Source organism: Dinoponera quadriceps, unplaced genomic scaffold (genome assembly GCF_001313825.1).
Source record: "Dinoponera quadriceps isolate SergipeBrazil2010 unplaced genomic scaffold, ASM131382v1 scaffold1432, whole genome shotgun sequence".
NCBI classification, from domain to species: Eukaryota; Metazoa; Arthropoda; class Insecta; order Hymenoptera; family Formicidae; genus Dinoponera; species Dinoponera quadriceps.
The window spans coordinates 141,578-155,315 of NW_014555637.1; the positions used below are offsets into that span (position 1 = coordinate 141,578).

A 13,738-nucleotide genomic window follows, 5' to 3' on the forward strand; every position below is an offset into this window, starting at 1 on the left:
CCCCCCCCTTCGAACCAGGCACGCCAACGTCGCATGATAAAGTGGGCGTGACCTCCAAAAAAAATTTAAAAAAAAAACGAAAAAGTTACCACGCAATGATTTTCATCATTTAGCTATTGCTCTCGCACATCGATTCACTTCTTCAAAGCGTATATAATTAATTTGGTAAATAACTATGATTAATACAAAATGTTCTCTTTTCTTTTATATCTGTGATACGTTCTCCCTTGTGTGTATAGAGAAGGCACAGCTGAGAAATAGTATAGAGCGATGATTGCTGAAACTGTGATGCTAAGTGTAAATGCTAACGGTTCTCTGTGCAGGAAATTGTGCATGTTGCTGTTTCTCTTGAAAAAAGTTTAATGTTAAATTTAACTATTTAACATGTTAAAATCATCCTGCTGTGCAATAACGCTATTTAATATACGCTTTTATATAAACAATACACCCGAGAGCGCGTGGAATGTTATGTTTCTCGAAGAAATGAATCGAATCGTTGCAGAAAATTTAATATCGTTCGTAAGAAGTATAATTACAATTGTACGATCGAGGCGAATCTTTCTTTTCTCAATAGCTACTTGATGATACTGAACGATACGATAATTTTGCACGTCGATGAAAACCTCTTGCGTTTCAATTACATGTCCAATGTGAATATTCGAAGCAAGAACAATTTAGATAGCAAAGAAATCCTCTATTTTGAACCGACGTAATAAAATAAGAACAATCACTCCCTACAAATTGATTATATGAAAAAAACGAGAAAAAAGAAATAAAAGTAACGAGTTAGCGCAATTTAAACGAAGATTGCTTTTACTGTTTAATCTCATAATGCAATTTCTCCTACCCATTACTATTACGATTATCTTTAATTGAATTTAACGAAACGCTCGTTTTGTTACATTGTAAACGTCAGTGGTGAAATAAAGCAGAAAGGAAGTTGTTTTGTGAGAAAATAAAGAACAATGTTTTATAACGATTCTTTCTGATGTGTACTGTAAAAATAAAGTTTCTAATTTTATTACAGCGAAATATATATTACAGGCATCTCGCTCTCTTAGTCGTGATATATCGAAATACGTGTCACCGCTACAGAGTAATATTAGATATATAAACGCCGTATTAACATATACAATCCAACGCATTTGTGGTTTACTTCCAGATTCATTTCATTTGTAGTTTAATTTTCTCTACATAAACATATCACCATAACCCGGAGGGGGCAAATGGTCGGCATCGGGTCTGAGACGAGATGGTCTTGGAGGTTCTAAATCAGGTGGAACAATCGGATCGAATCTCGCACCAGGTGGTATCGCGCCTCTACGAGAAAGAAATTATATATGTAATCGAAGATAAAAGACAGCTCTTAAATTAGAAACGACGCCATCATATTTACGTACGAAGGTAATATCCCAGGTATCCCAAGACTTTCTGGTACGCGTGCATATGGATGACCGCCGAAAGGATTGAATATCATCCCACCACCTTGTCCACCCGGATAAAGATCAGCAGCACCTACTCTCCCAGGATCGGTGTTATCCGGAATCGGATTACGCGACCTTAAGCCATAATACAAAATTACGATAGATACTTTAGGAAAATCTAAAAAGAAATAAATAAAAAGGGACACTGTAAAAATGTTTCAATTAATTCAATAAAAAATGAGTCATTAATTGATTCGCTAATTCAATCATGATCTCCCTGTAAAAGTAAAAAACAATACAGTATAATCATAGAGTGGAATTTTTGTATTCCGTATTTATAAAATTTAATAGTTTTATTCTGAATAAGATAGAATTCTCCCTCCTCAGAGTTCTAAGATATGCTAAATATGGCTTCAACTTGTATCATCAATGTTCTGCAAGGTTTATAAAGTACAGAAAAGGTATCGTGCAAAAATAATAACATAAAATATAATTTTGTACTGTTAAAAATATGATAATTTTATCAAGAGAGAGATTCCCACGGATGTATCTCAATCTTGTTTGAGAATTGCAATTGGAAGAATCAAAACTTGAGCTACTTGCACGTATTTACTAAATGTCTATTTACCAATATTTACAATCCAACGGAGGACGGTCTCTTGTGCACGACGATGTATTAGATGCAGTTGTTTGAGTCCCTGCTTCCTTAACATTTCCCAGATCAATCAGACTGAACTTATACAATGGTTTCAAAAAATCTTTTTGTAGCCGACGTATAATCTTCTCGTAGGATGGTATTATAGTTTCCAGAGGTCCATGTAGTCCTAATACAGTTCTCTCAATTGCGAATGCAATATTGGTAATAGAATCGTCCTCAAGCTTCTGTAAAATATATAATATCAATGATATAATAAATACATATTCCACCACATACACGCATTGCTGTCAATCAGTAGTAAATTAATTTTAATTCTATTGTTACATGCTATTGCAAATTACCACAAGGTTTATAAGTATCTCATCATCCGCTTTGATCCCACTGAGCAAAAACAATTTGCCATTTCTAATGTAACGCAATGTGTAACTGAGATCTATGTTCCACTCCTTGGGAAGCAATTCTGACCCTTTCTCTGATGCGTCAAAAATGATCTGTGGAATTATGCAAATTCAAATATTCTTAGATTATAACATCCTAATCAAACATATTACAGGTTAGAATCCTTTAAAACATTGGAAAAATTTACTGTGAAAAGATATTTCTAATGCAAGAATAACAATGGAGAAAAAAAACGTAATATTCGAATATTATTACAGGATGTTTTGATCAAGAAACTTACATTATCTCCAGTGCCGATACATCGAAGTCCATGTTTCACTAGATACCAATGCGCAAACAAGATTATTACGTCTTCTTTTTTCTGGATTTCATTATAATGCAATTTGTACAGAAGATCAAAACCAAACGTGTCACTCGCCATTCTGACACTCACTGAGGCATTAGTGTGCAATTTTTCGAGCGTACGCTCAGGAGAATACAATCCGGGAAGTACGAACTTGTATCTTGGAAAACAGAGGACAATTCCAGCGCCATCTGTTCTTGGACTCTGATGGGATCAAATTATTGGTTTGTTCTTTTTAGCTGAACTGGCTTCACTATTTCAAGAAATTTAGATATACATTGAAACATATGAAGCGAGATATACGAGATCTTCACGCTTCAGTCTGCATGCATTTCTTGATCTAATGCGACCAGTTCAGTTAAAAAGAACAGACCATTAACGAATTATGAGGATATCGGAAGGTAATGTAGAGTACGTAATTATTTATACACATACACGCACACACATATGCAGAAAGAGAAAATTATATACTTTTCATTTCGAATATATCTTTAGAATCTGGCTATAAGCTGCGCTAATTCCAAACTTTAATAGTTAATATTTCAAATGTTACAACAATCTTTTACACTAATGCAGAAAGTTCAGCCAGTAACAATCTATAAAGAAAAATAATCTTTATTTCCTCCATAAATTATACTGTTTTGTTATAATTGTGTAGTTAATTCGTTTAAAATACAAATTTGTGTATGTACATACGCTTATATACAAGTATTCAGGTTCCATTTATATCTTGAATGACAGCACTAGATGTGTGTATGTAAATAAATATTGAAACAATAAAAAGTACATATATGTAATATAAAATAAAATTGTAGAAGGTAGTAACTATTTATATTGACGGTATCAAAATAACGACATTTTCAAGATGGGTGAGTATTTAAAATGAAATATCAGTAATCGGATTCAGCATCAGTGTCCATGTCATATGCAGATTCCGGCTGATTACTATCGATTTCTTCTTCACTTTCAGGTTGAGATCTGTCCTTCTGATCTAAGGCGTATCGTCTCCAAGGAAATCTGCAAAGAATGCATTATTTGTGAGAATTTATAATTTCACAAATTACAAGAAGAATCCCACAATGTATGTAAGTGTGTACCTCGTTTTCTTATCGAAACACTCCTCAATAAAGGTATGAGAGACAATCTTTGTATGTTTCTTGAATTGTTGATATTTAGGTGTATTTTTGAAGGCACAAATCAAATAGGTGCATTTTTTATTGGTTGTATTTGGATCAGGTATATACTTGGCACCCATGTTCAGTGCTTTCCTTCTGATTTCATCTCTCTTTGGATTAACGTATCCACTGAGCGAGAAGGTGACGCCACTGAATAGCTCTCTGAACGGTTTTTTACATCTCACAGGGGTATCGTGTTTTGTTTTCGGAGTAGCATTTCCGACGGTTGCCGGCTGCGACAGTCGTTGACAAGTCTTGCACGGTTGATCCTCTAATTCCTTGCTGCATTCTGCACACTTCTGTTTCTTCTCACTGTATCCTACATCCGATGAACTCTCCACTTCACTCGGAGGACGTTTCTTAGAATTTGAAGGACTCTTGGTGGTGTCTTTTATACTATTTTTAACAGTATCTTTTGAAGGCACAATATCCCCGAAGGGAGTTCTCACAACTACCTTTTCCTTCGGCGTATCTTCCGTATTTTTAGCTTCTCTATTAGGTGTTTCCTTTTTATTCTTCTTATCCTTTGGCGGTTGAACTTTATCCTTCTTCCCGAAAACTTCGTCAGCCTTGCCAGCTTCTAGCTTTTCCAATAACGGCCTTTTCATAGGCTTCTTCTCCTCCTGAGATCTGGAGAAACTCTCAACTGAATTCTTTTGCATTTGCTCGAGTAACTTCTTATAATCCGTTTTCTTCTCTTCTTCCGTTTTAGCGAGTTTCTCTCTCATCATCTCTAAGGGCGTCTTTATGACATGCGGTTGCTTCAATTTAAATCTGCCGAACATGTCTAGGCCTAAATCAGCCGCAGTGTCTGACCGTAAGACAATGTACGACAATCCAAACAGTACTCTCATATTTGCCGATTGCATACAGGTGACCTTGACCCGATCGAATTTAATCTTCATCGTATCCGGATTCAATTCCCTCTTGGTGAATATTTGCACTTGATCTTTGAACATACCGTTCGAAGCTCGGTCGTTTGTCATGAATCTATGGTTCACTATAACTATCCAATTGTCGGGTTCAGATGTCGTTGATGCGGTGACGATAACCACACAACTCTGAAAATTACCGATTTCAACCCCGGTGATGTAGGAGGATTCGGCGAGCTGAAAGATGACGTGAGCCAGCATCTCTCCCGGTTTGGCGCATCGCCACGTGTTGCATCTTTCCGAATTGCGTTGAAGGAGATTGGCAGCAGGATACGATGGATGCTCCGAAGAGTAGCTTATTATCTTTTCGAATTTCACGATCATCCTTGACAATTCTCCCGAATACTCGGTTGCCCAAATTATCTGTAAACATTGTCATGTTAATATTTAGCTTATGCTCTGCTTATACACGTGCAATCACAGTAAAAGTAAAATATCTTTAATTTCTTACTCGGGTTTAAGATGAACGAGTTGCCGCCAAATATGCCATCACGCGTATGCGGTACAATCTAACCTAACCTACAACGAGACAAAACATTAGAGTGACGTACGAGAAAAATACAATAAGGTAGATAAGACGTTTAAAGTTCAAATAGGGAGGAGTATTAAACATACATAAATATATATGTGTATATATATATAATTTTCCTTGTATTTTTATAATATGAGATGAAAGTGAATCTTAAACAATGAATATTAAATATAAGAATAGTACGGCTTTTTGTGGCGGTTCTTTCTTCTGAATATTATACCATTCGTTGAGACGTTAGCGCTCCTCCGGATAAATAAAGCCGTTACCAACATAAACCAAGATAAATCCTCACAAGGTAACATCTTGTCATGGCGCGTGGGCTGACTAACTTCCGCGCACATTCAGCCGAAATAATATGAAATAATGTACAAAAATTAATGGTATACTATTGAGGAATAATTGTATATAATTTTTTCATATTCTTATAGCCTTTATTTCCATACGGGAACGTACTTTAGGTATTTTTATCCATTATATAAATGATCACATAGTTCATCCGAAAGTGGAACAACCGACTTTTATGTAGATCCAGAAGGGCTATTATAGTTTTCAAGATGAGGAGAATTACAAATATTAACAAATTTACATTGGCGTTGACCAATGAAATTATAAATATTCTAACAAGTTTGCTCACTTTTTCATCATTTTCACCTCTTGAAAACGGTATACAGAAAAAAAAATCTAGTTGCATTAACCAGAAAGAGAACAGTCAGATGCGTTCCAATTGTAAGAAATAGATAGTCTTTAGAAAGAAATGTGCATATCGAAACACATGAAGAATACATACAAAAATTCTCACGCTTCGGTACATATGAATTTCTTAAACTAGTGCAGCCGGTTTAGTTGCAAAGAACAGACCAGGAATTTCTTATAACCTAAATGTGTTTCTTACAACCGGAAATCCCGTTTCCTTCAATCAAAATGCCTCTGGTTATTCCCTTTCTGATTAATACAAACTCTTTCATACCAAAATTTTCAGTACCGAACTTTTTTCCGCGCAACGGCTCTTCAAACTAAAGAGAAAAAGATGACGAGGTAAAATACCGACTGTCGGTAAATCAGCACGCGATCGATAAGACACCGACAAGAGACCGGCCTCTCTCGCTGTTCCCGCTCGCCGCCGCGGCGCGTCGACACCGTCCGGCCGACGATGCGGTGACGTCGCGCGCGCCTATCGAACCGCGCGAGCGACCCTGACGGCGATCCCCGGAAGCACAGTCTCTCACTCGATAGCCCCGATAGAGCGGACGGAGGGCCGTCGTTTTGTCTGGCGCACGACGGGGCTTTTAGCAATATGGCGAAGTGTGTCACGGGGGGCACGGTGAGACGTAGTGCCGTTTGAGAGGATGACAAGTTCGCGGTATGGGTTGAGAATAATGTAGCGGTGACGTGCGTATCGTGCGAGAGTCCGACGTAATCGTGCACGTAAACTGCGTCGTCGTCGAGCGGGTTGTGTGTTCGCCCCCGGTTACGGTGATTACGGGATACGAGAGTGTGCTGCGCGCCTTCGTCGTCGCCGCTGCCGCCGTCGCCGCCGGTGTGTGCAGAAGTCATGGCTACGGATAAAATAAAGGTCGCCGTGCGGGTACGGCCGTTCAATCGCAGAGGTACGTAAGGGTCATCCTCCCGAGCGAGTTTCCCTCGTGCGACGTCGTGCTCTACGACGACGCGACGCGCCTCGTCTCTTCTCTCTCTTTCTTTCATTCTCTTCTTTCCTTTGCTCTCTTCTCCTCTCGTCTCCTCGCCGCGCGCGGGCACCCCGGATCGAAGAGACCGAGGGTCTCTACGGAAAAATGCGATCGACCTTCGACACCGTATCGCGAATGAGCGAGCGAGCGCTGCGATGACGCTCCTCGTGTGACAGCCCGTGACACGGCGTGTTTTCGTCCACCTGCTCGATCGCCTGCCTTGGCCCGTGATCGTCGCCTTAGCCGTCTGCCTGCTCATTCACTCGCTCGCCCGCTCGCTCGATCGGCGCCGTCATCGCGACCGATCCCCTTATCGTTTTATCGAGTCGCACGAATCGCCTCGGGCAAACAGCCGCGCGCGATTGTGATGACGCACGCTCCGCGAACCCAACGACGAACGGCCACTCCGCCGAGCAGCGACATCGAGGGCGATCTCGACCTTCGCGAAAAGTCGAAGGCCCGTCTATGTGTGCGTGTGCCGCGAGATTCACGGCGGATCTCTCCCTCCCTCCTTTTTCTTCTCTCTCTCTCTCTCTCTCTCTCTAACGTAAGCCTTTGTCCCGTTGGTTGCACTCAGCAAAGACAACGGTTGTACGACCGTTGAGTAAACATTACCTATGATTGGTATGTACCTTTAGATCCCACCAATCATATTCGTCTACTAAAAGTTGATCACTCAATATCAGACCTGTTCGATTTAGCTGAGCTAAAATGTTGCACCGAAACTCCGTTCTTTCTCCCTTCATCGCCAGCTCGTACGCTCGTTTCATTCTCAAGTCGAAAAGCGCAATCCGCTTCGGCTAAAGCTGGGTGTACACCGAGCGAACGAACAGGGAACAAACAGCGAGTTCCAGGTTTTGTTTGAACAACCTGAAAAATCTGTACGTGGTGGCGAATCCGAACAAAACATTTCGGTGGTTTCTAAGTGGTTTAATTTCGATATGTCTCATAAAGTAGTTCACCGGAGAAAGCTCGCACGCGTTCAGGCACGAATGCACTCACCTTCGCCGTCCCTTCGTTTGCTCGCTCTTAGTGTACACCGATCTTTGAACGAACAAACCTATTGTGTCTACCGAACGCAGCCTCTGACACGAGCACGCGTGGCTGCCCGGTCGCGCGTATCCACGGTACGCGGACGCAGCTCCGTCGGAAATCCCTCGACTTCCGAGGGGGCTTTCGCCAGCTAGAGGCTCGGGGAACGAGACTCGGACCCGTAGGAAAAACAAACGATTGGCGCGCGCGCGCGCGTGTTCATCGCCTCGCTCCGCCTGCGTGTGTATATATGCGTTGTAAAAACACGGCTCCCGTGCTCGCTCTCGGGCTCGCTGCCCTTGTCGAACGCGCGAATCGTATGACTCTCTCTCCGGGCCGCGATAACGTCACTTTGGCGGCGGAGTAACCACCTCTCTCTCTCTCTCTCTCTCTCTCGGTAGTCCGGAGACCCGAGGAACGAATTTGACGACCCCCCTCTCGCGTCACGAACGCGAAATCGACGCACCTGAGACCCGTCGCAGCTCACCCGGTGCTGATTCTCGTTACTCAACGACTCTCCGCCCGATAACTCTTTCAGTCCGCCTAACGAGCCACGAATCCGCCAGGCTACGACGACCGACGGACAGCCCAGGGCGCGCGCGACGTGCGGTAGGCAAGAACGGGCGAGAAAAAAGGACGGAAGGAGGAAAACAAGGTTACTCCGTAATCGTGTCGTCAATATTTACAGATTCGCGTGCAACGACGCGACCGTCGGAGCACGTCCAGCGTGCAAAGAGGAGGCGATTCCTCTCGTTAGTCTCCCGTAAGAGGAGGAGGACTCGTTCGCGATCGGGAGACCGGGCGATTTCTCTTTCCTTTTCTCGTCCTGTCCGACGGCAGAAATCGGATTCGCGAGTGCCGCGTGCGTGACAGAGCGCGAGAGCGTAACAAAGCGTGAAACGCTCCGGTGACGCGGCGGCGGTGACATTAAGTCCGACGACCTTGGGATATCGAATTTCCATCGGGCCGATCAGACGGAAGCATGTCACGCCGCGTGTTTCCCGGCTTGTAATTGACGGCTGAGGAGGCGGCTATCCTCTTCGATCGGAGGATGCTGCCGTTCCTCGCTGATCTCGCCGCAAGGTCGAGGCGTCAGCGCGCGAGGCGACACACGTGCGCGCTCGCTCGCTCTTCGGCATAACCGTACGCGCGCGCACACACACACACAAACACACGCAGTCGGCGGATTAAAGGTTGTGACATTTTTGTTCGACGAGTTTCGCAACGCACGCCGTTCTCCAATAAGAAATTTTGTTTTCTAGTTATCCTCGGGAGGTACGTTCCCTTAGTGGATAGGAGACACGTGAAACTGATTGAAAAAAAGCGCGCTGCAACCTTTAATCTGCCGAGTCTTGAAATTTTAATGCTACTTTGGGGTTTTTAATCGTCGAACGGTAAGGTCGGGTCAGATCGACCCCGCGGATTAGTTTATTTTACGCGCTGTTCCTCTTCTCAAGGATTATTTCACGTTATTATTTACTTCTTTTGCCTATTTTATATATTGTTTACATAAAAAATGAACAAAACAGAACATGGGGTCGGATCCAATTCCACTTTCCTGGATTCGTTGAAAATCCATCTTGTCGTTGGAGAGTTAAGGACAGCTTGCGCGTATTTTAGGGGGAAGGTGACCTGTGGACTAAAAAAAAAATCTACTTTGACGATAATGTCACTTATTAACCTCTCTCTTGAACCTTTACTCATACAAATTTAATTTTAACGCTGCCTTGAACAATATGTTTTGATGTTAAAATGGAAAACGAAATTAAGAGTTCAATTAATATATTAAGAGATCGATATTAAGAAATAATTTTAGAATTAGAACGAATTTAAGACATTATGTAAAAGGTCCAAAATAGGAACCAATTATATTATTAGAATTGAAATTGAACCTATTTTGCTTAGTTCCTATTGTGTTGTAAAATTAAAGATTTAACAGGGCCAAAATTTGACTCAACTATACGTGGAAATAGTGTCGAAATTTTAATGCAACTTTGACGGTCTTACGGATACTTTTACATTTACTTAGATAATCTGTATCCATTGAAAAATGGATGTGATAATAAGTATTAAAATTTGATGAATATTTACCGACCATATATTTGATTACTGCAACCAATTTAGCAAATAATTTAATTCCGCATACTATATATACAGCACCATACTTCCGTATATTATATATTTAAAATACGGAACTAATCAAATCCTTTTCCCAGAGATTAGTAAAAACCTACTTTGATCGTACTATACTTATCTTTTCTCTTGAACCTTTAATATCCATAAGTCCTGATCTACAATAAGTGCTTTAAACTTTAAGAAATTGACCAATCACGGTTTAATGCGAAGAGAACAATTAACTATGATTAGTCAATTTCTCAAGGCATAAAATATTGTAGACCGGGACTGGTTTTGAACAAAAAACAACGAAGACGAATTTAAAACATCATAATGGTCACAGTAAAAGTAAACTGTCACTAGAGTGTTGAACTTAATTTGCTACCATAATTCCTACTGTGTGTAAAATTGAAGGTTTGACGTAGGGTGAAAATGTCGACTCGGGAAGGTGGATAAAAGTCGCATAGAAACCTCCACCGCCGCGATTCCCGCCTCTCGTTAATTATGACATCGCGGAAGCGACACGGAACGCCTCGATGTGCGATACGGAGCCGTCTGGAATTGCGTTCGCGCTTTCGCGCGAATTGCATTAGGATAACGCACCGCTCGCCTCGCGATGTGTTCGGCTCGCGGTGCGATGATTCGATGAGAAGCCAGCACGCTGGCTGATTTCATCGCGAAAGCGCATCTCGCGCATTTATTTTATGCGTGCGAGCCACCTGCGCGTGCACGCACGCGTCGGGTTTTTTCAGCGCCGACGCCCGACGCTCGTGACGGATCGCGCGAGGTGCAGCCGGCGATGAGGATAACGATTGTGCGATAAGATTGCGTAATTTCCCTTTTTCCTCCTTCTCTCCTCATATCTCTCTCTCTCTCTCTCCATCCTTCGCTTGCTCACATATTAATCGTCAATCTTTCGCGCTTGTAAGATTCAATTCACACGGGCGCGTCGTAGCCCGTAGCCGTGTTTCTCGTTATTCAACAGCTCGTTGCCCGAGACTTCCCTTTTGAAAGCTTGACAATTGCGGCTTAATGAGCCACAAGTTACCTATATTAGGCTAACACCTCCATCACGAAAAAATTGAAACACCACCTATATAGGAATTAAGTGCCTTTTATACGTACTAATTATGTGCTCTGTTCCCGATTTTTGTGCCCAAATGACTTGCCCGAGTCGAAATTTTAGTCCAACACTGAATCTAATTAGTTCAACCTCAAGTCAGTCTTCAAAGGTTCTCTAGTATTCTTCTTTGATGGTAAAAATGCGAAGTTATATTCTTCACCCGAAGACCCGACGTATAACCAAGGTAGACTTAATATAGGATTAAAATTTCGACTCGGTTAGCAGAACGTCGCGATTAAAAATGCGAGTGCTGGCTCAACGCAAAACCACAAGACTCCGCAAGTCACTTTTCAGGCTTGTCGAGGCCTCTCTGCTTCTCGAGGCCTCCTCGATTTTTCCTCCGAATATTACAAGTTTTCACACGAGTGACTGAATTAAACTTATCGCCCGGCATGTGATTCCGCGTTGGTAATGATAGCGACGGCCGGGAACCGTTAACGCGGTACGCAAGGGAATATGCTAGCGTATTCCTAGAAAGTCGGCCGCGCGTTGTATCTGCGATCGTTTTTTCTCCCCGCTGATAATGAACGGTACGAGCGATACGGTAATTATTAATCTAATGCGTCGTGGATTTTCGCGGCGGGACGGTTACGACAGATCCGAAAGAGCGAGCACGTCGAATACGTTCGTACATCGTACACGTGTATGATATTTACATGTCCGTGTATTCACGTGAAACAAAGTCCAACTCGTCTGGATCGATCGGAAGCGGCGGGGGACAAAATAGAATGTGAAATTTTAATCGCGCGCGCTCGCGTGTCCTCGCATCGTTAATGATATCCTCTTGGTGTCAATGATTAATTAATGATCTGTTTTCACTCACCCGTCCCGCGCTTGGTCGCGTCTGGAATCACGGCCAAAATAAACAAAGACGCGAGAGTATGCGCGAACGACACACTGGCAGGAGAAAGGTTATAAATATGGAACGGGGTTTTAATTTGAAACTCGCTTGTGCTGAAACCATTGCTCGAAACTAACGGTAGTTTGCCTCGTTAGGAAAAAATTAGGTTCTGTCTAGGTCACCCGAGAATGCTCGCGTTAAAATGACACGGCGTTTAGCCGTGTAAACGAATATTCTGTTTTATAAAAGTAGAAGACTTTTTAAGAAAAGGAAGGAGGAAAGAAGTTTTAAGAAAGTAAAAGAGATGCGGCCACAATGGAAGATTTAACAATTCTTTTTGTATGTGTATTGTTAAGTGTAAAATATTAGCTCTTATGTGTCGGATAGTGCTAAGATAAAAGTGTGAAAGTGTTAATTATCTGGAAATATGTGTGTTACGTTCAAATTCATTACATTATGTAGAAAATGGCTGTTGGCCGCAATATGGAACGTTTCATATCACAGCCACTAATTTGGCAGTTTTGCCAAGAAAAAGGATAGGTGCCGAGCTGCTGCAACGTCGAGAACAATTTTCTTTCCATTTTTAAAGAGATCATTTATCTTGTTATATATATTTGTGTGTACTTTTTATTGTCCTTTTTGTGTATAAACACGTTGAAAAAGGTTGAATAAATAATAAGAAGTTCGTAACAAGCTACAAAAAAAAAGGTTCTTTTCTCTCATTTATCCGCTTGTTCCATATTAACACCCTATTCGCTCAGATCCATGATTGGCGTGTGTTGACGGAAATGTGGGTACCCTTCTAACGGTTGTATATTTGGTATTGACGAAAAAAACAAGTTACTAAGAATTACTACTAAAAATACTGCCACTAAAAATAACTAACGGTGCGTGTTCTCAGATATATGTGCTAACATTATTCACGATAATTCGTTCAATATTCAGATTTTAAACTACCGTTATACATCTTTTGACACTGGAAACCGTATATTTACATATACTCTTTCTCCTACACGCGATGTGTAATTTGCGAATATTACACGGCACGCTTCGTGCACGCGATACGTCCCAATTGTCGCGCGGATCGGTCACCGCGATTGATCGGTCATGGGTCTTCCTTTAATTCGCGCCGCCCGGGACGGCGACGCCGTACGAATACAAAGTGGACTCGCGCGCAGCCGTCGGCCAGGCCGGTCTCATTACGTTACGTTACGTTAACTGTAAATCTAATCGCCGACACTTGGACCGCGCGCGTCGGCCGCTTCTCTGTTACCACATTCTCGACTTTCCTCCGGGCCGCTCGGGATGTATTTGTTACGGCACGACGGTATACGTGACGTTGCGCCTCGGCATACTAAGGAGCCGTTGCCACTTGCTTTCTACCTGGTTTTATGAGTCATCCTTTTCTCAATCTATCGCGAAGTTACTACCTCTATCCTCCCTCCTGGTTCCTTCCCCCCCCCCCCCCCCCCCCCC

General features: G+C 42.1%; 3 protein-coding genes across 9 annotated transcripts in view; 1 reads left to right on the forward strand and 2 right to left on the reverse strand.

Moving 5' to 3' along the window:
- Positions 1-968: 968 nt before the first annotated feature.
- On the reverse strand, positions 969-3,015 carry LOC106744920 (proteasome inhibitor PI31 subunit). The gene is made up of 5 exons (XM_014620064.1): positions 2,762-3,015; positions 2,424-2,573; positions 2,053-2,306; positions 1,401-1,559; positions 969-1,320 (listed from the first exon to the last, which is right to left on the reverse strand). Exons 1-5 carry the CDS (start codon positions 2,900-2,902, stop codon positions 1,191-1,193), a joined length of 834 nt encoding a protein of 277 aa, XP_014475550.1. The 5' UTR covers positions 2,903-3,015; the 3' UTR covers positions 969-1,190.
- A 434-nt stretch (positions 3,016-3,449) lies between these two features.
- LOC106744913 (DNA repair protein XRCC1) lies at positions 3,450-5,628 on the reverse strand. The gene is made up of 4 exons (XM_014620050.1): positions 5,547-5,628; positions 5,383-5,450; positions 3,922-5,294; positions 3,450-3,841 (listed from the first exon to the last, which is right to left on the reverse strand). Exons 3-4 carry the CDS (start codon positions 5,253-5,255, stop codon positions 3,715-3,717), a joined length of 1,461 nt encoding a protein of 486 aa, XP_014475536.1. The 5' UTR covers positions 5,256-5,294; positions 5,383-5,450; positions 5,547-5,628; the 3' UTR covers positions 3,450-3,714.
- Positions 5,629-6,702: 1,074 nt separating this feature from the next.
- Positions 6,703-13,738, forward strand: part of LOC106744930 (kinesin-like protein KIF13B) — a 64,241-nt gene continuing 57,205 nt past the window's right edge. For all 7 annotated transcript variants that reach the window (XM_014620092.1, XM_014620093.1, XM_014620096.1 and 4 more), the window contains exon 1: positions 6,703-7,070. In XM_014620092.1, coding sequence (XP_014475578.1) covers positions 7,016-7,070 — 55 coding nt within the window. In that variant the 5' untranslated portion in view covers positions 6,703-7,015. The remainder of the gene's footprint in view (positions 7,071-13,738) is intronic.

Excerpts from the sequence above, each read along its gene's own strand:
- LOC106744920 (XM_014620064.1), bottom strand. The coding sequence starts at position 2,902 with ATGGCGAGTGACACGTTTGGTTTTGATCTTCTGTACAAATTGCATTAT. Across the intron at positions 1,560-2,052 it reads CCGTTGGATTGTAAATATTG|GTCGCGTAATCCGATTCCGG; the intron begins GTAAATAGACAT and ends TTATGGCTTAAG. Across the intron at positions 1,321-1,400 it reads ATACCTGGGATATTACCTTC|AGGCGCGATACCACCTGGTG; the intron begins GTACGTAAATAT and ends TCTTTCTCGTAG.
- LOC106744913 (XM_014620050.1), bottom strand. The coding sequence starts at position 5,255 with ATGATCGTGAAATTCGAAAAGATAATAAGCTACTCTTCGGAGCATCCA. Across the intron at positions 3,842-3,921 it reads TGTTTCGATAAGAAAACGAG|ATTTCCTTGGAGACGATACG; the intron begins GTACACACTTAC and ends CATTCTTTGCAG.